Source organism: Hermetia illucens, chromosome 1 (genome assembly GCF_905115235.1).
Source record: "Hermetia illucens chromosome 1, iHerIll2.2.curated.20191125, whole genome shotgun sequence".
Lineage (NCBI taxonomy): Eukaryota > Metazoa > Arthropoda > Insecta > Diptera > Stratiomyidae > Hermetia > Hermetia illucens.
Genome location: NC_051849.1, coordinates 121,593,268 through 121,615,080, shown reverse-complemented (window position 1 = coordinate 121,615,080; position 21,813 = coordinate 121,593,268). Strand labels below are relative to the sequence as shown.

At 43.1% G+C, this 21,813-nt stretch overlaps 2 protein-coding genes across 2 annotated transcripts; both read right to left on the bottom strand.

Annotated features, from left to right (window-relative positions):
• Positions 1 to 5,498: 5,498 nt before the first annotated feature.
• On the bottom strand, positions 5,499 to 6,212 carry LOC119661228. The gene has a single exon (XM_038070458.1). It carries the CDS (start codon positions 6,210 to 6,212, stop codon positions 5,499 to 5,501), a length of 714 nt encoding a protein of 237 aa, XP_037926386.1.
• Positions 6,213 to 6,326: 114 nt separating this feature from the next.
• Positions 6,327 to 6,770, bottom strand: LOC119661225. The gene has a single exon (XM_038070451.1). The coding sequence runs from the start codon at positions 6,768 to 6,770 to the stop codon at positions 6,327 to 6,329; it is 444 nt and encodes a 147-aa protein (XP_037926379.1).
• Positions 6,771 to 21,813: the final 15,043 nt, after the last annotated feature.

Sequence of the window (21,813 nt, the reverse complement as noted above, 5' to 3'; positions counted from 1 at the left end):
ATAATATAATATAATATAATATAATATAATATAATATAATATAATATAATATAATATAATACAATATTTTTTTTTTGTGCGTACACGGAGGTGGAAAATCTTAGAAAGACCCGTCCGCCGCAGCTCCGCCGCCCGAACAGCGGAACTACAGCGGGCGCGTGTGGGATTCACACCCACTAAAAACCACCCCAGGTCTCTCCAGCCCCAGCCCCGCGGGACCACCATTGAGGTATTACTTCGCGGGGTAGGTTTGCCCTTAGGCACTCATCGTTCTCCTATTTGCAGCTTTCCTCCTTCTTTGCTCTTTCAGCAACTGTTCCTGCATTTGGATGATTGCGGAGCTAACCGCAAGCCACTTCTCCTCGGACTCCAGCATCTCAGTAACCAAGCTCTCCGGGGTCACCCTCCTGCCCAGCAACTGGTTTAAGCTCCTTCTCTCCATCGCAAATCGTGGGCAGTGAAACATCACATGCTCTGGATCCTCCGGTATGCCATCGCATCTGGGACAGTTCGGAGAATCATCCAACCCAAAGCGGTGCAGATACTGCCTGTAGCAACCACCGTGCCCCGTGAGGAACTGGGTAATGTGGTAGTTGGTTTCCCCGTGTTTTCGCTCAAGCCACACCCTAATGTTGGGAATGAGCCTGTGCGTCCACCGACCTTTCGCAGACTCGTCCCATCTGCGTTGCCAGAGATCAAGCGACTCTGACCTTGCCACATTTCTACGCTGTGCATGCCCCTCCATATGTCTTGCATTGTACAGGACACTCATTTCTTTGGCCAGAATGTCAACCGGGATAATGCCTGCCACCACCAATACTGCCTCATCTGATGTGGTTCTAAAAGCACTGCAAACCCTCAAAGCCATCCGCCGGTAAACCGAGTTCACATGGTTCCGTCTCTGAGAGCTTGCAAGCGCCTCTGCCCACACAGGCGACGAGTAGAGCAGGATCGAGCGCACCACTCCGCCTGGCACCAACCTCCGGCAATGTTTCGGCCCAATAATATTTGGTAACATTTTTGCAAGTGCCGTGGTGGCACTGGCTGCCTTTTGGCATACATACTCTAGGTGTTCCCTAAAACTCAATTTGGTGTCAATTATTACCCCCAGGTATTTGATAGCCGGCTTCGATACGACCGTATGTACACCGACCTCCACTTTTACAGTATTATTTTTCCTGCGTTTCGTTATCAAGACCGCTTCCGTTTTCGCGTCCGCCAAGGTCATCCCGGCCTTTTCTAGCCAGGACTTTACCGCTCTCACTGTTTCTGTTGCGTAAACCTCGACATCTTCTGGGTGTTTTGCTGCAACAACCACAGCTAGGTCATCAGCAAAGCCGACAATCGTAGTCCTCTCTGGGACGGGAAGAGCAAGCACCCCATTATACATGATATTCCTCAACAGTGGACCAAGTACCGATCCTTGTGGTACCCCGGCTGTGACAATGTACTCTTTGGGGCCCTCATCCGTCCCGTACCAGAGAGTCCTTTCTGAGAGGTAGTTTTTCACCAAATTCGCTAAATATCCGGGGACACCTATGTCAGCCAACGCCCGTTTAATTCTATTCCAGTTGGCCGAGTTGAATGCGTTTTTGACATCCAACGCCACCACGGCACAACAGCCGCCAGAAATTAGTGCACCTTTTGCCAGGTTTACCTCCATGCCAATTGCGTCCACCGTAGAGTGGGCGCGTCGGAAACCAAACTGGCGTTCCGACAAACCATTGCTGGCTTCGACGATGGGCAGGAGTCTGTTGTAGATTGCTCTCTCCATCATCTTCCCCATTGTATCCAACAGGCAGATAGGACGATACGACGCTGGGTTTCCAGGTGGCTTGCCAGGCTTCGGAAGCAACACCAAATTTTGGTTTTTCCACTGGGCAGGGAATATTCCGTCTTTCAGGCACACCTCGTAGGTGTTGGCGAAAAGTTCGGGCCTAGTCTTCACTGCCAGTTTCAAAGCTCGGTTGGGGATGCCTGCATCCAAACCTGGGGTCTTGTTGTCACGGAACCTACCACATATTTCCCGCAGCTCCTCCACAGTTACAGGCGGTACTATGCCGTCATTTAGCTGGGCTAAAATTTGCCTTCCCCTCTTTTCGTGGTGAGGGACAGAGTGGTAACAATCTGTTTTAGGAGGCGCGGACAGGTCACCTGGGGTGATTTCCGCAGCCTTTTCATCATCACTCTCTAAGCCTCGCCCCAAGGGTTTATGTCGGTATGGTCGCACAGCTGTTTGAAGCAGTTCTTTTTGCTCCTCCGAATGGCTTCCTTTAGGCAGCCACGCAATTGCTTGTGTGCCTCCACTCGACCGTCGCCACCGGGTTTTCCCCTGAGCCTCTGGCAAAGCCTCCTTGCCCGAAAACATGCGGCTTGCAAACTTCCGATTTCGTTGTTCCACCAGTAGTTGGGTTGCCTACTGGGGAGCAATCGCCTTCTGGGTCGCTCTCTCCAGCCGTACCATTCAGGGATATGTCGGATTTGAGCACCGCGGAAAACGTGTCCCCCTCGAAAGCTTTCACTGTCCAGCCAAGCATACCACCCGGTATTCTGCGAAGACTCTTTTTCGAGCTCGATCCGCCCTTGATCTCTATGCAGATTGCCTGCTGGTCGCTGTGAGTATAGTCCTCCCTGACATGCCAACTGATTCTACTGGCTAAAGTGGCACTCACGTATGTCAGGTCCACTATAGACCCCAGGCCCCTTCCCCGGAAAGTGTACGAAGACCCAAAATTCGCCAGTACCACGTCCAGCTCCGCGAATGCTTCGAGGAGAACACGTCCCCTGACATTAGTTATCCGGCTGCTCCATTCAAGAGCCCATGCATTGAAATCGCCCCCTATTATGATCGGCCAACGTCCTTGTCTTAATCCTGATAGGTCCACTCGGTGATACACCGGGTGAGTCTTTCTTCTTGATCAAGTGAAACACCTGCTCAAGTCAAAACCAAGTAAAGTTCGTTTTTCAAGTCTGTCAGTATGTTCATTGGGTGAAACACCGAATGAGTCTGTCTTTCTTAATTGGGTGAAACACCGAATCAAGTTTAGTCCAGTAGAGTATATTTCCAAATCTTCGAAGTCTGCAGCAGCCTCACTGGAGAAGAATAAAAGGCTTAGTTCTTCGGGACTTGAAAATACACTAAATTCTTTATTAATTGTTCTCGCTAATATCAAAAAGTGTACAAAAATGTTTACTTGCTATGTAGAAAAATTACAAATTGCTTACATGCTAAATATGCGTGCATGCGGAGAATATTCACCTTGGATATGCAAATATTTTTTTGCATGCACCGGATGCGCGTGCAGACGGGTTTTTTTACTGCAGCCTGAACATCCTCCCCTCCGTTGAGCGTTAGGTCAACCGTTATTCTGGATCGATCGCAATCGTAAAGGCTGGGATTGAAAGATTCCTAGGTAGAGGTATCGGTTTCGTAGTAGTGTTACGAGAGGTCCTACATCTGGTTTCCAATAAAGGTAAATTACTACTGTTAGAATACCACCGAGACAAATATAGGCGACAGTGATATGGTGGACGTCCTTTGGTAGTATCGTAGTCACTAGATGCTCCCGTTGTTGCAAGTTGTATAGATCCATCTTCAGTTCTGTTAAATTTTTTAGAAGGGATTCTCCTATGCCTTCATCATTACTTAATTCGCTGCTATGTGGTGGTAAAACGAATTCGGTAAGATTCTGAATTGGTGTAAATGAAATGTTAATAGTGCTTGGAAATACTTGATGTGCTTGGATAGTTAGTGATTCCTCTCTTATGGTGCAACCTTCACGTAGTTCAATGATACCGCTTCCTGATAGAGTCATTTGAGTAACTGTTGTGCCGCAGCCTATGTTTATCTCCTTGTCTTCAAAGAAATATATCCAACGGTTGGTGTTTGGCAACTGGATCCATCGTGGTGGGTTGTCTAATTTGGACATTTTGCATCGTTCTTTGGAAGGAATGTGACTGATGAAGTTCATTTCACATGCATTCACTCTTGATCCTATCCGATATAGGGGATGTCGTTGTCTGCAGACATAGTTGAACTTCTGAGTCCGATGGCAGTGCTCCACCAACTGATCAGGCATGGGATAGTACTGGTCACGATTCCAATTAACGATTAGATAACGTAACGTTGTTGTGATTGCAGTGACGATTCCATTAGCAGAGATGGGCACAGGAACAATATAGAATAGCTCGAAACTTTCGACCGATATTAATGGTAGTTTTAATCGGAAGATAATATGCTCTGCCATGATGCGTCCTTCAATAGTCATGATATTATACAGCTCTAGTAGATGGTTCGATTTAGTTGGCACCCGTAAATGTGGAGGTAGTTCCTCCCTGATGTTGGATAACTCCTGTTGTAGTTGTTGTGGTGCCAACAATTGCGGGTTAAATTTTCCATGGTGTGTGTCAATAAGGATGTCTAGTAAACTTGTTTGTACTTTTTGATAGTGGTTGACTGATAATAAGAGCTGCAACGCTGCTGATGAAAAGGTCTGCATCACTTCTTGCTCCCACACTTCCTTGGCTATTTTGTTTGTTTGTGTGGCGGTATGGTTGAGAGCTGTGTTTAGAGTTTGCATCGATTTGTGGGTTGATTGCTCCAAGTTCATCATTACATTGACCGTGGAGTCAACGATGGACGTCTGGTTTTTCATTAATTGCAGGGGATGTTCGTCGTCCCCCTCTAAGTTTTTTATAGTTTCGGCCATCTTTGTAGTATAGTCAGAATCGAGTACTCCGAAGAGTGAGTTGGCAAGGTTACCAACAATATTTAGAGCTCCTCTTTTATGTCTTCGTGACATCTCGTTATTGAATGGCCGTAACAGTTCGTTATCAACTGCTATATCGCTTAAGAGATGGTTAAGCTGCATTGTGGTGGCTAAACAGGAGTTAATGTTGTGTAGTTGGTTACAAATATTGTGAAGTCTCGCAATTCCTGTTTGTAGGTTGTCCATGTTCTTCTAGTATGATGTGAGGTTGTAATAGATTATCAAATTCCAATCGTTCAAGATCAAGTGGGCGGCTCCTAAATTTTCGAAGTAGATACCTGGTGGAGATTGGAAAGGGGTGATCCGTGCTGGGTTGGCTAGAACGGGTAGGATTAAACTAGTCCACAGTAGCAGGTTTACGGGGGAGTGCGAAGTTCTCTTTTTCTTCGCTCTTGAACATCGAGTTGCTTCTGAGTTTTGCGTGCAGGTATCTATAATCCGTTCCTTTGATCCAGCTGGGGGTTTTTGCTGCGAGGAGTTTTCGGTGTCGTTCGGTTCTACCGGTAACGGTGCTAAGTTATGAATTGCTCTCTGTAGGACTCCTGACGATGTTTTGATCTCTGCTATTCTTATTAGACCATCTCGACCTTTTATCCTCTTTATTATTCGCCCCAATCTCCACAGCAGAACGGGAATATTGTCTTCTTTGATAGCCACCAGGTTTTACGTTTTCGCATTCCATTTTTAACGCTGTGGCAGTTCCGACAAACATTCGCTTGACCATCTTTGCTAGAATCTATTCTTTGTGTCGTTGATTTCCTTCCATCTTTGCGGTAAATTGGCCTTTACTGCTTGGGCGTGTACATCAACTGGGTTCGTTAGTGGTTCCCCAATTAAGAAATGGCCTGGAGTTAATGCCATAAGGTCTCTGGCCTCGGATGATAGAGGTGTCAGTGGCCTTGAATTCAAAATAGCCTCGACTTCGATTATTAAAGTTGCCATTTCTTCATACGTAAGTTTTGCTGGGGATATGTTTCTGATTAAAAAGTGTTTGGCAGATTTTACTGCCGCCTCCCACAGGCCACCGAAATGAGGCGATCTTGGTGGAGTAAAATGAAAATCAATACCCTTGGGTGTGCAAAAATTGATTAGTTGTTCTTGGGATTCTTCCCCGTATATGCTTTTGTTTAATTCTGCTAGTTGATTTTTGGCGCCCACAAAGTTAGTTGCATTGTCGCAATATAGACTTTGACAATGTCCTCTACGCTCAATGAAACGTTTCAGCGCATTGATGAAGGCTTCTGTCGTTAGATTCGTCACTAATTCCAGATGCACCGCCTTTGTTGCAAAGCAACAAAATACAGCAAGGTACGCCTTTTGCGGACGATTGCCTCTCCCCTTAAAGTGAATCCATAGAGGGCCGGTGAAGTCGATACCAGTATTCGTGAATGGTCTGGCTGGTTGTACTCGATGGGCGGGCAGGTTTCCCATGAGCTGCGTCATGAGTTTTGGTTTCGCCCTTGCGCATTTCATACAGCTCTGTACGATAGATCTGATGGCTGCTTTGCCCTTGATAGGCCAAAATCGTTGTCTCGCTATTGCCAATAAGGCTTGCGGTCAGGCGTGAAGATGCTTATGGTGCAGATCATTCAAAATCAATCGAGTTATGTAATGGCCGTAAGGAAGGATGATCGGGTGGTTGGTACCATAAGTTAAATTTGAAGCTTCAAGCCGACCGCCGACTCTCAAAAGTTCGAATTCGTCTAAGAATGGATGCAGACTGCTCAATGGATCGCTGTTGTTTAATTGCTTGTTACATGTTAGTTGCTGCATTGATTCTCGATACACATCCCATTGAGCTTCCTTTACTATTACTCGCAAGGATTCCTCCATTTCGCTTGCAGTTAAGAGCGATTTTTCTCGTTCCTTGTGGTTCGTTGTTCGTGCATTCCTAACGAACCGTAGCACATGTGCCATTATGCGTTGCAGTCGTTGAAACGAGTTTTGATGGTCGATTTGATTGATAAGGGAAATTGAGTCCTTCACCATGGCCAATACCATTTTTGAACGTTTTTTCTCCAAGGTGGTATCTACACTATGAAATCTTTCCGCCCAGCGCTCTTCAGTCCCATGAAGAAATATAAGCCCATAGAACCAGAGGGCATAATTCTGCAGTTTTCCAGGAGTGACACCTCTCGATACCAAATCTGCTGGATTCTCCTTTGAATGTATGTGCCTCCATTGCTTGGGAGAGCATTTTTGGTGTATAGCAGCGACTCGATTAGCCACGAACGTATAAAATGACGATGCTTCTGCATTGATCCAATTTAGGACAATTTCGGAGTCGGTCCAGTAAAAGCAATTATAGTCTGGAATTTCTATGCCCCGTTTAAGCCGATGAACGAGTTCAGCTGCTAGCCTTGCTGCACACAATTCCAATCTTCGTAGGGTCACTCGTTTTAATGGTGCCACCTTCGACTTTGCACATAAAAGACGAACTGTGCGAACCCCATCTGACTGATTAGCTCGTAAATATACCGCTGCACCATATGCCTTTTCCGAAGCGCCCGAAAAGACATGTAACTGTATTTTTTCAGGTACCTTCCCTCCAAATATGTGACGAGGTACCTTAATTTGATTCAGCCCCTGCAAGTCATTATAATAACTTGACCATTCAGCCTGTAGTTCTAAAGGAATTTCTTCATCCCAACCTACTTTGAGACTCCACAGCCTTTGAAGGATTGAAGGATTTTAGCAGTAACTGTAACTGGTGCCATCAATCCTAGCGGATTGAACAGATGAGCGATATCGGATAGCGCTGATCTCTTTGTTACTTTCTTAGATTCCGTGTATGGGCATCTAATTTGAAATTCATCTGTCTTAGGAGTCCAAACTAATCCTAGTGTCTTCACGTTTTCCTCCCTTTCTTGGGTTATGTCCAGTTGGAGTGCCTGATCTTCAACAGGAATGTTGTTTAAAAGATTCTTGTTGTTTGCACACCACTTTCGAAGCTTAAAGCCGGCCGATTGCAAGATTGTGCGAAGTTGATGTTGTGTCTCAATAGCTTCTGTCAAGGTGTTTGCACCTGACATCACATCGTCCATATAAAAATCCCGTCTTAATGCAGTCGAACCGGATGGGTATTTGTGCGTTGTCTGCGATGACAATTCTTGTAGGCATTTGGTGGCTAGATATAGTGCAGAGGAAGTACCATATGTGACCGTGTTCAGCTGATAACATCTTATAGGTTCATTAGGCTCATCTCGCCATAGAATTAGTTGAAATCTCTTGTCTTCCTCCGACACCTGGACTTGCCGATACATCTTTTCGATGTCAGCAGTAAAAACAAAGCAAGGCAGCCGAAATCGTACGAGAATGGTAAATAATTCGGATTGGATGGTAGGGCCTGTAGCAAGTACATCGTTCAAACTGTATCCAGAAGAGGTTTCCGAAGAGGCGTCAAAAACTACTCTAAGTTTAGTTGTGGTGCTCTCTGGCTTCAGAACGCTATGATGGGGAAGAAAGTAATGAAGGCTCGGAATACTTCCTTCATCTATTTCCGTCATATGCCCCAGTTGCTTGTATTCCTCCATAAATTTATTGTACTGTTTGCGTAGTTCTGGGTTTCGTGCTAATCTCCATTCTAATTTGAAAAGTCGCCCCTATGCATTGCCCCTAGATTTGCCGAGTTTTGCTGGATCCACCTTGAAAGGCAGTTTCACAATGAAACGTCCATTGTTTGTTCGTTTCATGGTTTGAGCAAAATGATTTTCACACTTTATTTCTTGTGTTGTCATCGCAAGGTTCTCTGTAGATTCTGGTTCCTCCAATTTCCAAAAACGCTCTATCTGCTCGCTGAGCTTGGAATCATCAGTGTTGAGGATGCCGCATGTCACCTCTTTCTGATAGGATGTTGCAACCCTTCCAGCAATTATCCAGCCAAAGACCGTGTTTTGCAGCAGTGGCAGGTTCCTTGATAGGTGCATCTGCCCTCTAGCTAATAGTTCGTAGTAGATGTCAGCTTCGAGAAGTAGATCAATACGCCCTTCCCGGTCAAAATGAGGATCGGCAAGCTGAATGTTGCCGGGTATGGCCCAATTTCTTGAATTCAGACCTTGCGATGGTTGAGAGGATGTTATATGTGGTAAAACTATAGCGTCTATCTTCCGTGCAAACGTAGTGATTCTTGATTGCAATGACAACGTTACCTTCTGTTGCGATTGTTGCGACGCTCCGCCCAAACCACAAATGTGTATATAGTAACTAGTTGGTTGTAGTCCCAGCTTTCTCACAGCCGTTCCTGTAATTATGTTTATTTGGGAGCCACTGTCCAGCAGAGCTCTCATTTCTATCGACTTACCCTTTTGGTTTGTCACCTTGATGAGTGCAGTAGCTAATAGAACAAAAGGTCCCTCTGATGTAGATATTTCCGTTGATAATGCAATAGAATGGTTGACATTTGTAGAACCCTTGTCCTTTACAATACGTGATACTTGACCTTGCTTGGTGACGTTGGCTGTTGTTTGAATTGCGGTGATAGAGGGCGTTGTTTTGTCTTGATTGTTGGCGTCCATATGTAGTAGAGTGTTGTGCTTCTTGCCACATTTAAGACAACTTCCTGCGCTGTACTGTACACTTCGATGTCCTTCTCGTAGGCAGTTCAAACATAGCCTCAGCTGCTTGATTTTGGCTACTCGATCCCAGATGGACAATTGTTTAACGGTTTCACATGTGTAGATTCGATGGCTTCCCTTGCAGTTTTTGCACTGTAAAGGTTGACTGTCCTTGGTGGATATTAAAGCCGAGGTTCGGTTTGTAGGTTTATTTTGAGTCGTACTCCTCTTGTCGCTACACAAAGCCTCTAAAGACTGAAAGCGTCTTTCCAAAAACGCGAGAAATGCTTCAACCGGCTGCAGTTCTCGTGGTGTCTAACTTTTTCAGTAAAATATGTAATAAAATGGGATCCCAACTAGCTATATTGATATTAAAGTTCTTGAGTCCTGCTAGACATTCCTTCGTAATGTCATGAAGTTTTTTCAAAGCACTGGGGGAGTCCGAAGTAATCATCGGCTGCTGTGTGAGCCTATCCAATAGCGTGGCTACCATCAATCGTTGATTGCTATAGCGGTTTGTTAGCGTTGTCCATGCAATGTCATAATTTTCGTCAGTGATGGGCAAATGACTTATAAGTCGCTCTGCTTCACCCTTTAGATTGCTCTTCAAATACCACATTTTCTGAGCATTTCCCAATTGCTGCTCGTGAATCATCTGGCGGAATAAGTCGTGGAAGGATTGCCATTGTGCATAATCGCCGTCAAAGGCAGGAATTGTCACGTGTGGCAAGTTGATGCTTGGAAAGGCCCTTGTAGCGGGAGCTATGCTAGGATCTAGCTTTAAACGGCATTCAGCGAGAAATATTAAGGTGTCTTGAATTCGCTCTTCGAGGTTGAGAAAATTCTCCTCGTTATACCCTAACTCATTTGGATCGCTGGAATATTGCCATATATTCTGATGGCCTTGACGCAACTCTTCCCAGTACTTTGATAAAGTAGCTGTCTTCAATTCGTAGTACGATTTGGGTTATGCCTGTTCAACTGTGTCGATGCCGCTAATAATATTTTCCACAGCCCGTATCCCTGATTCCTGTTACCTTATTAGTACCACGACATCGCTGGGAAGCTCGTTCTGAGCATTGTTTACTGCCCTGGCGGCCCTTGTATCCAAGGCACCCGTGGCTGATTTATCAAAATCGATATTCAACTTGGACGTGCCTTCCAAACCCTGAAGGCGTTCCGCAATATTATCCTTGTACTTGGTGTACTCGCGCTGCATTGAAGAGAAATATTGTTTCTCGAAATATGGATGATCTGGAAGATAATGCGCTAACTCTCCTCTCCTCTTCATTTCTCTCCGAAAAGGCTGTCCAGAGATTTCCCAATTGTTCCAATCTCGTCGTGAGATATTCCCATGTCTTACGAGCTACAGGATCTTTCCGGTAGTTACTCAAAAGGCGCTGAATCTCCTGGCCCGTCACATCTTGTTGTTGAGTAAGATTATTAACTTTCTCAAGTATCGCCTCCATGATTGGCTAGGATAATTCCACAAAGTTATTAACTCGCCTTGTGTCCTTTTAATATTGTGATCGGCCGATCACGTCGGGGTCACCAAAAAATGTCTTAATCCTGATAGGTCCACTCGGTGATACACCGGGTGAGTCTTTCTTCTTGATCAAGTGAAACACCTGCTCAAGTCAAAACCAAGTAAAGTTCGTTTTTCAGGTCTGTCAGTATGTCCATTGGGTGAAACACCGAATGAGTCTGTCTTTCTTAATTGGGTGAAACACCAAATCAAGTTTAGTCCAGTAGAGTATATTTCAAAATCTTCGAAGCCTCCAGCAGCCTCACTGGAGAAGAATAAAAGGCTTAGTTCTTCGGGACTTGAAAATACACTAAATTCTTTATTAATTGTTCTCGCTTAAATAGTAACAAAAGTGCTTACACGCTAATATCAAAAAGTGTACAAAAATGCTTACTTGCTATGTAGAAAAATTACAAATTGCTTACATGCTAAATATGCGTGCATGCGGAGAATATTCACCTTGGATATGCAAATATTTTTTTGCATGCACCGGATGCGCGTGCAGACGGGTTTTTTTACTGCAGCCTGAACAGTCCTCTTGCGTCCAAAACACGAGCAGCAAGCATCCGCTCATACTCGACGAGTGTAGCGCTGGATGGAGCATAGCAGCTGTAGATGTGGATGCCCTTCACCTTCGCTCTGATGAAGCCCTCCTCCGGGTGCTCCATTATTTCCTGGAAGGCTGGTTCTCCACAAGTCCACAGTGCTGCTTGGCCCGTTTCGTCTTTGACCCAAACGCTACCACCGCGGTTTCGGTATGGTTCACTTAGTATGACCACATCGATGTTTTTCTCGCGGATGGTTTGCGCGAGTAGATCCTGCGCCGCCTCGCAGTGGTTGAGTTTGATTTGTATGAACCTCATCTGCGATTTGTGATAAGGGCTCTCCTGTATTCCGGGCACCTGCTGCTGCCCGCAATGTGCCGATGGTCCACACCCTCCTTTCCTTTGCACAGTAGACAATTTGGGTCAGCTCCGCAGTCCTTGCTGATGTGGCCTCCCACTCCGCATCTCCTGCATTGCTTTGACCTATCATTTGGGTTAGTGCATGACTTCGCAAAGCCAAGGCATCTAAAGCACCGTTTTAACGCCACCTGTTCCCTAAGGCGACACATTACCCAGCCTATTCTCACTCTCCCTGCTGCTAACAGTTTGAGTGCGTTCTCCACTGGTAGGCTGATGATGGCGGTTTGTATTCCCCCATAGGCTTTCCTTAGCGTTTTTACCGCTGACTCTTGTAGTCCGGCAAGATCGAACTGTTTCTCCAACGCTTCGCGAACCTCCTCCTTCGTCGTGATTTCATCTATATCTTTGCAGATTATAGTGATCTCCGGCCTGCTAGCTCTTATGTCAGCTTCCTGCCCTAAAGTCTTCCCGATTTGGCTTAAGAATTTGTCCGCGGTTACATCCTTGGATTTCTTAAGTTCCAACATAAGATCTCCCTTCTGCGACCGTCTAATACGGCTGACGTTGTCTCCCAAATTGGTGAGTTCGGGGTCTGCCTTCACTTTCCTGAGTATGTCGGCGTATGACCCTTCGCCTCGTTTGGAAATGAAAATCACCTCCGGTATAATCTTCCTCCAATAGTTTCTTTTCCGCGGTTCTACCTTCCTCCAAGCTTCCGCATCCGCCTTTGAAGGTTCGATCCCTTTTCTCGAGGTAGCTACTGCAGTATTTTCACTGGCAGCTTCAGACGTACTTTTCATGAACTCCGCCTTTTTGGGAGTTGAGTCCTTTTTTCTTTTCGGGGTTTGTTGGCCTGTTGAGTCATTCAGCTTCTCGCGCAGCCTCTTCCCCGGTTTCTCCCCTTTTGTGTTTTGAACCGGCGTTACTTGAGTTGCCTGGTTCACTTTTCCAATCGGCGACTTCCATACTCGTTCATTCTGGCCCTTGCCGTACGCCAAACGGATGCCTCTTATCATAGCCCTTATATTTTGGTGAATGTTCCTGCGCTCCTTTATAAACTCACACAGCTCCATGATCTTTTTACCGAGGGCAGTAAAGGCAGCTCCAGACTGATCATTGCCCAAAAAATCGCTCGGGTGAATCGGCGTCAGTGATTCTTCCTCATCGAAGACTCCCGCTATACGCTTCTCACTGGGGGTAGCGATCGTGGGGGCTTGTGCCCGTGTGGGAGGGGATCTGCGAAAAATCGAGCTCCTTCTGAACGGATCCATCACTGGAGCCAGTTCAAGTCCCTCCCGTACGCTTCTAACATTAGATGCCACAGTAGCCAAGGTTCCCACTACTGAGGCCCTGCGGTCGTTGGATATCGACGGCCGGGAGCCCGCTTGCTCACTCCCACAAACCGCCGGCACTGGGTTTCCGAAGCCCTGCACCGTAACTTCATTTTTCTTCTGCTCCTCCATGTTTGATTTTATTTCTGGGTATCCTTCCCATAGCCAATTTTTATCCACGGGTGGGCATTTACTTCCAACCTACCCGGCCTGCGCATAAACATGCCCATACACGCACATCTCCGGATGCGTGCATGTGCATGGCCATGACACATTTGCCGAGCATTCTCTTATCCGCACGAAGGGACGCGCCTGATGGGAGATTTGGCAACTCCACACAGGAATATAATATAATATAATATAATATAATATAATATAATATAATATAATATAATATAATATAATATAATATAATATAATATAATATAATATAATATAATATAATATAATATAATATAATATAATATAATATAATATAATATAATATAATATAATATAATATAATATAATATAATATAATATAATATAATATAATATAATATAATATAATATAATATAATATAATATAATATAATATAATATAATATAATATAATATAATATAATATAATATAATATAATATAATATAATATAATATAATATAATATAATATAATATAATATAATATAATATAATATAATATAATATAATATAATATAATATAATATAATATAATATAATATAATATAATATAATATAATATAATATAATATAATATAATATAATATAATATAATATAATATAATATAATATAATATAATATAATATAATATAATATAATATAATATAATATAATATAATATAATATAATATAATATAATATAATATAATATAATATAATATAATATAATATAATATAATATAATATAATATAATATAATATAATATAATATAATATAATATAATATAATATAATATAATATAATATAATATAATATAATATAATATAATATAATATAATATAATATAATATAATATAATATAATATAATATAATATAATATAATATAATATAATATAATATAATATAATATAATATAATATAATATAATATAATATAATATAATATAATATAATATAATATAATATAATATAATATAATATAATATAATATAATATAATATAATATAATATAATATAATATAATATAATATAATATAATATAATATAATATAATATAATATAATATAATATAATATAATATAATATAATATAATATAATATAATATAATATAATATAATATAATATAATATAATATAATATAATATAATATAATATAATATAATATAATATAATATAATATAATATAATATAATATAATATAATATAATATAATATAATATAATATAATATAATATAATATAATATAATATAATATAATATAATATAATATAATATAATATAATATAATATAATATAATATAATATAATATAATATAATATTTTTTTTTTTTTTTGCGTAGCTCTAGCTTCATTCAGTAGCCATGAAAGGGGGTTCAGTGCCATACAAAACCAAAGGGGACTCAACGAATCCCCCTGGAAGATGCCCCTCCACCCTTACGGATGGGCTCTGAGGTATTAGCACCCTCAGATGTACGGACTGATAAGGTGATATGCCACCCTTCCACGACTGTCGCCAAAAACTTTATTAGTGTCGAATCAATGCGATACAGATTTAGGATATCGATTAGCCAGGTATGCGGAACGCTGTCGAAAGCCTTGGAATAATCGATATAGCGACTGAAGAGGTTTCTTTGGCCTCTGGTTGCTTGTCCAACAACTACCGAGTCGATAATGAGTTACTCTTTGCAACCCCTTGACCCAACTCGGCAGCCCTTCTGCTCCTCGGACAGAATGTTGTTGGTCTCGAGGTACGCATTGATCCTTCCACTAATAATGGACGTGATGAATTTGTAGAGGGTTGGTAAGCAAGTGATCGGTCTTGTGTTTGCGGGGTGCTGCACCGTGTCCTTCTTAGGGATAATGTAGGTAATCCCCGCAGTGAGGAAAGGTGGAAATTCCTCCGGCCGACTCATGACCTCATTTATATTGCGTGCCAACCGACTGTGTACGCTGGTAAATTTCTTATACCAAAAATTCTGCACCCGATCCAGACCTGGGTCCCTCCAGTTCTTCGAGATGTTTATGGCTCGTCGAACTTCCTCTTCGGTAACATCCGCAAAATTCATGCCAGTTGTAATGGCATGGCCGGTGCCTTCGGCGGTGATCCACTCAGCATGCTCAGCATACTGGGCAGGTAACCCCCAAAGTCCACCCCAATACTCTTTCGCTTCCGTCACCGAGAACTGTATTGTCTGGGCGCTCTGTTGGGATTCGTTGAGAGATCTGAAAAAGTTCCGCTGGTTCCTCGCGTATGTTGCATTCTGGACACGTCTGGAATAACTTTCGCCATACCGTCGTAACCGACTGCATATGGCAGAAAGCTTCAGTTTTAGTGTGTCCAGAATTTCAACAACGGGTGTCTCACAGGGGATGGCTTAGTTCCGGTAAACCCTCTGCACTTTATTTCTCACCCGTCGGCTGGCATTGCCAGTGCTGATCTGAATCAGTCTAGCAATATCCTGCCTTAGTGAGTTCCGCCGACGTTCCAGATGAATATTCCATGGAGGATCTATTTGGTCACTCAAACCAATAACACGAAAGCGAATCTTCTGACCGTGCAATCTGATAGCCGCAACTGCACCACAATACACAAGTGATTGTAGTTGCAGCAGCGACATATCAGCACACAGTCGAGATGCAATCTCATCATTGATTTGAGATAGAATTCCCGGAGTGGCTGGAGATGCATAGAACCTGGGAATATATAGTCTATGCAAAGGATCCATATTCGAGAATTCTATACACGCTGTTTGGAATTCGTCCCGAACCTCAACGGAAACCTCAGCTGGACGGTGGAGTAGAGTGCTTCGGCGAGTACTGAACCTGTTGCCTGCAGTGCGGCGTGGTGTTGATGAAGGGGTTCATTTCTTCAGTGCATTTCATCCGCTGCATACGGGAACCTGCTGAAATGGTCGCAAAAGATTGTGGCGAAACAGATGCAGCAGGCGGAGCTGTGCTCCTGGTCGTCGTGGCGCCTAGATGTCGAACCGCTGGTTATCCGTACCAGACCTCAAATTTCTTCTTCTTCTCATTTTTGGTGGTGCATGCGTGGTGATGGGATAGCTTCCTTAGTGAGTAATCTGCAAGACAGGCAAGTTCCTGCACTTTCCTCACCTACCCGCTGAGACGCTGCTGTGGCGTACAGCCACAGGGGCTAAAGCAAGAAAAGGCCGCGATGGTCTAGCAGCTCGACTGTCAGCAAAAAATTATAAAGCAGCTAGAGGATCGCAACGTCGGAGCAGCAGCAACGACAACATCTGCAACATGGAGAACACGAACAACAACAACACCATCGTGAACAACGGCAACATCAACATGAACAACAATAACTGAAGGAGCAACAACATCATCAAGATGGAGAGATGTGCGTCGACATCCAAGAAGAGGAAGGCGACGAGTTCAACTTCGTCCAGCAGAGGAAGAAGAGGAACAAAGAAAAGATGAGTGTAAGTAGAGTTAATGCCCCTTCGGCAAACCCTCTGGCACCCTCCCCCCAGGTTACCCGCCCACAAAAAGCAAAAATTTCGCCCATCACTGGGTATAAAATCAATGTTCCTCAATTCTTGAGGATACTTAAAGAGAAAGGGTTAAAAGCAACCCTAAAAGATACGAGGGCCGATAGGACCCTCAAAGTATTGAGGATCATGCAGCGATCTTCAACCTTATTAAGGAAAAGGGACTGCATGCCACGACCAATACCCCTCCGGGTTTAAGGACTCAGTCCTTAGTCATCCGTGGTCTCCATAGAGAGGCTGACCCGGCTGACATAAAGCGCGAACTGAACGAAGAGTACACCCGCACTTAAAGTTGAAAAGCGTGTCAAATCTAGTCACGCGAGCCGACAAGCTTGCTCACACCCTGAACCCGGCGCTTCCGTTGAAGTCGTAATCGGGGCTGTTCGTGGCTACTTTCGAGCCAGAACTAGATCTAAATGAAGCATTTAAGGTGAAATATATCCTTCTCCAGAAAATTTCGCTTGAGAAAGTCAAGCCGATTCAAGAAGTGCAGTGCTACAACGGCCAAAACTTCGGGCATCAATTGCTACATCGTATACCGGTGCGTGAGGTGCACGAAAATCCATGTGCGAGGGAAATGCTCAAATCCCACGGCAGACAAACCAACTTGCTGCAATTGCGGCCAGTCCGGACACCCCGCCAACTACCGCGGATGCCCTGCATACAAGGACATGGTTGCCAGAAGGGAAGCTGGCAGGGTAAAAAAAAATGCCGAGACCATGAAAGCCAAACAGGCGGTGACTCAGATGTCACAAAGCTTGGCCAAACCGGGCGTTTCTTACGCTCAAGCAGCTAGGAATACTATCCCTAGACCTGAGGTCCACCAAACTCCTCTTACCCAAACAACTAGGAACACTATTCCTAGAACTACAGCCCCTCAAGTCCCTCAAGACAACAAGTTGGCCTTCAAAAACTTGGTCGAAACTCTCGCTTCGGCCCAAACAAACTAACAGCGACAATTAGCCGCTGTCCAACTTTTGATGAGTTTATGGAGTTAAAAATCGTCACATTTAACTCCGCGTCCTTGGTCTCACACGCCCAACGTGCCACCGCACAAGATTTGGTCGATTCCCTGAAAGCAGTTTCAGAGACACATTTAAAAAGCAGACACAACGTGAATTTTACCGGATATAACATTATCCGGGACGACACCAACAGCGGTACTTACAAATCTTAAGCGATCTCCAGTCTAAATCTAAATACCTAATTTTTGGTGGGGACTTTAACTCACGGCACACTTCCTGGGGCGATTTGGCAAAAAAACCGAAATGGGGTTCTCCTCGAAAAATGGATCCATAATCAAAGTCCATTAAACCAGCTTGAGATGATCTTGCCAGACACACCCACAAGGCCTGCAAGTCAGTCAATATTTCACTATTTTTTAATGTCCGCAGACGCCACTCTCACACTGCAGGTGTTAAGTTGCAAAACTTTACCGGGGATGTCCGATCACTTCACAGTTGAACTTATACTTTACCTAAACTCTCAACTGCAAAAGCGAGTACCCAGCACAATAAGATCATTCGCCCTTACTAACTGGGATAAATTCAGGGCAGAATTAGCACCAAAGCTAAACCCGAAAAAAATCACTGTCTCGGAAAACCTAACGGACAAAGAAATCGGTGAGGCCATCATCTTGGCTACTGATGCCATCAACTCTGCTACACGCAGAAACACAAAGCTCCTCAAAATCGATGAGATTCAGTTCAATAAACTGCCGCACGAGATAATGAAACACCTAAAAGTCAGGCAAATCTGGCGCAGAAATCTCAAACGAAACTTCCACAAAAATGGCAACAGAACTAACACGGAATATAAAGTGTTAATTTCGTGGATTAACTGCCTTAGTACATTAATCCGTCAAATGATGGAATCATTCCGTAGCAAGGAACTCACCTGCAAGCTAGCAGATGTGAAACCCGGATCTAATATGTTTGAATACATAAATAGGCAGATCCAAAAACTTCAAGAACAATGAAAACATTGGCAGTGACGCTAGGAAAGCTCGAATACTCGCGGAGTCTTTCCTAAATCAACTAAACTCTCCTTCACCTAGTAACAACCAAGCCGTCAGTTCGATTGTAGACACGGCATGAGCATTCGCTCAAACTAACTACCTTCTCCACCTTTAATCCGTCCTGCAAACCAAATGACCCCAAAAACCTTTTTGAGCTTATCACAGCTCGCAGCCATCACTAAAAGCCTTAACGGCAAAAAATCAACAGGACCAGATGACATAGCAAATATTGTCATCAAAAACCTCCCTAGGGCATCAATGAAGTTCCTTCTTGCAGTCTTCAACAACTGTATCAATAATGGTTACTTTCCCACTACTTGGCAAAGGCGCCATTAAAAAAAAGGCGGCTCCCACAAACCACAAAACTTCAGGCCCACCTCTCTCCTCTCCAACTTGGGCAAGCTCTTCGAAAAAGTAGCAGTGGGATTAGTCCAACATTGCGGTCGGAAAAACATTATTCCGAGCCATCAATTCGGGTTCCGGACAAAGCACGGGACCCAACACGTACTAAGTTACCTTCACGATTCAGTGAGTAGCAGACTTAACGTCAATAACAAGCCCACAGTAGTGTGTGCATTAGACCTTGAAAAGGCATTTGATTCCGTGTGGGTCAACGGACTTATCTTCAAATTAATCAGTCTTGATTTCCCTATCTCGGTGATCAGACTTATCATATAAGTTTCTTCGAAGATAGGCATTTTTACGTCAGCGCAGTCTTTTTCAAATATATGTCCATTTTTTTTTAATCATGAATTGTCAAGATCAATGTGTAACGTAAATACACCATAAAAAGTAATATTAGAGAAGGTCGGACAGGTCAAACATTGTCATAGCCACCCGTTTTTAAGGTTTTGTGTAAACACAAAACCTTATTAAAATCGGTTTACCGTCTGTCTGTCTGTGTGTCCGTCTGTCTGTCTGTCTGTCTGTCCGTCACACGCATTTTTCTCGGAGACGGTTATAGCGATTGACACCAAATTTGGTACAAAGGTGGGAACTGTGAACGCTCACGCATACAGTGAGTTACATCATTTTACGTTGAATTTAAGGGGGGGTCCCCATACATGCAAAATGGGGGTGTACATTTTTTTTTCATCAAATATAGTCATGTGGGGTATCAAATTAAAGGTCTCGGTTAGTACTTTTCGAAGCCGGTCTTAGTTTTGACATTTGTTAGAAAGGTGGGAAGTGCGGAAGGTTGAAAGTGACCATTCCTTTAAGGGGGCCATTCTCAGAAACTACTATACCGAAAAATCTGAAAAAAATCAGGAGGCTGCCACTATATGGTGCCTGGGCTCCGAAATACCTTCCGTACTGATATCTGTACAAATAAAGTTAATAATAGTATATTACCATAATTTTTAGTAATTGGCTGCAAAACCCCCCTTAAGTTCATAAGTTCATGTTAGCAACATGAGATTTCGTAATAATATAGGGTATAACATAGAGCACGATCTCACCAAGTTTGGTCGAAATACCACTATTACTAACAATGTTATAATACGTCAAAGTTGGCAGTTCCTTGTAAATTCAAGACTATGAATGTCAATGTCATCCGAAAGTGGATATTCTCACATAATATATGCATATATTACGTGCTACGTACAAAGAAATACACAAAACCTTTCGTACCTGAAGCGTCCAGCTTCCGGTTTCCCGACTTGTTATTATGATACATAAGCTACATTTAGGCTAGTAATAAGAAACAAACGCTATGTATTCAATAGCCACTGGTTTTTAAATAAATGATTTTAAACTGAAAAAAGCAAAGAGTGCACTCTTATTCAAGACATTAAAGTGTAGAGTTACATTTGAAATTATTTGTTTTTCAAAGGCGGATCACGGTCGGAAACTCGTGATCATAATTGTAGTCCTCTCCGAGGGTTTTACGGAGTAGCAATGATTGAGAACGACCGAGTTTGGAAATATGTGGAATTCCCCAAATTGGATTGGTGCTCTGGACGGGAAACCTGTACAATTAAAAAAGTCTTATTGTTCAGGGTCCTATTATTTTAATTACAAAAAAATATAGTATAGTTTTACTGGCATTAGTTAATGCGAACTTTTTATGATTGAAACCGGCACAAATAGGCGAGTTCCTGATGCTGGTGTGTTTCAGAATAGCAATTTTTTTGCAAAATTTAATGATGGATTACTTAATATTCCAGGCTCACAAACTACACCTTAATTTTCTGAAGCAGATATGGCCTTTGTTTTTGTGGGGGATGATGCGTTTCCATTATTGGGGAATTTGATGAAAACGTACAGCCGGAATAATGTATCAATGGAGGAAAGAGTATACAATTACCGGGTGAGTATTTAACACAACTGGCAAATCTTTATCAACTTACGAACTTAATTAAAAAGAAACTATATATTGCAAATAATTATATGTTTAGTTTTTGTACAATTTTATATGAATAATTATCCGCTTATCAATTAGCACGAAAAACTTTTAATCTCGATGAAAAGTCAAATTGCCAAATAAAACAAATATAATAATAATAAAACGTTTCAAATTGTTGTGTTCACCACTGCGGTTGGAAACTGAAGAGACCGGCTTATTTCCATGCGGTCCTTACTGTCCCAACCAACGGCATTTTTCCACCGCTAATTCTCCACTCCCTTGATGCGTTCTAAAATGAGTGAGTGGAGAGTTCCGCGCCATCTACCCGTCCGCATTCGCAACATTCGAAATAAATTTCGAATGCTGCAGATCCTGCCCCGCCACATCACTCCGCCCCCAGACGAAACCGTTAATCCACAAAGCGGACACGACGCTGCTTCGGGGCGCACACGGGTTTCAGCTTGGACAAAGAGACCGCCTTCCTGTGTCCACCGATCTCGAGCTGGAAGAAATGTTCTCCCCTCTCGAGAACGCGGTACGGGCCCTCATATGGAGGCTGCAGCGGCTTCCGGACGGCATCCGTCCTGATCAGCACGTGCGTGCATGTGTCCAGTTCCTTGGGCGAACAAGCAGGTATGGGCGAGTGTCGAGTGGGTGGTGGCGGAGATTGTCCCTCAGCAGACGCACCA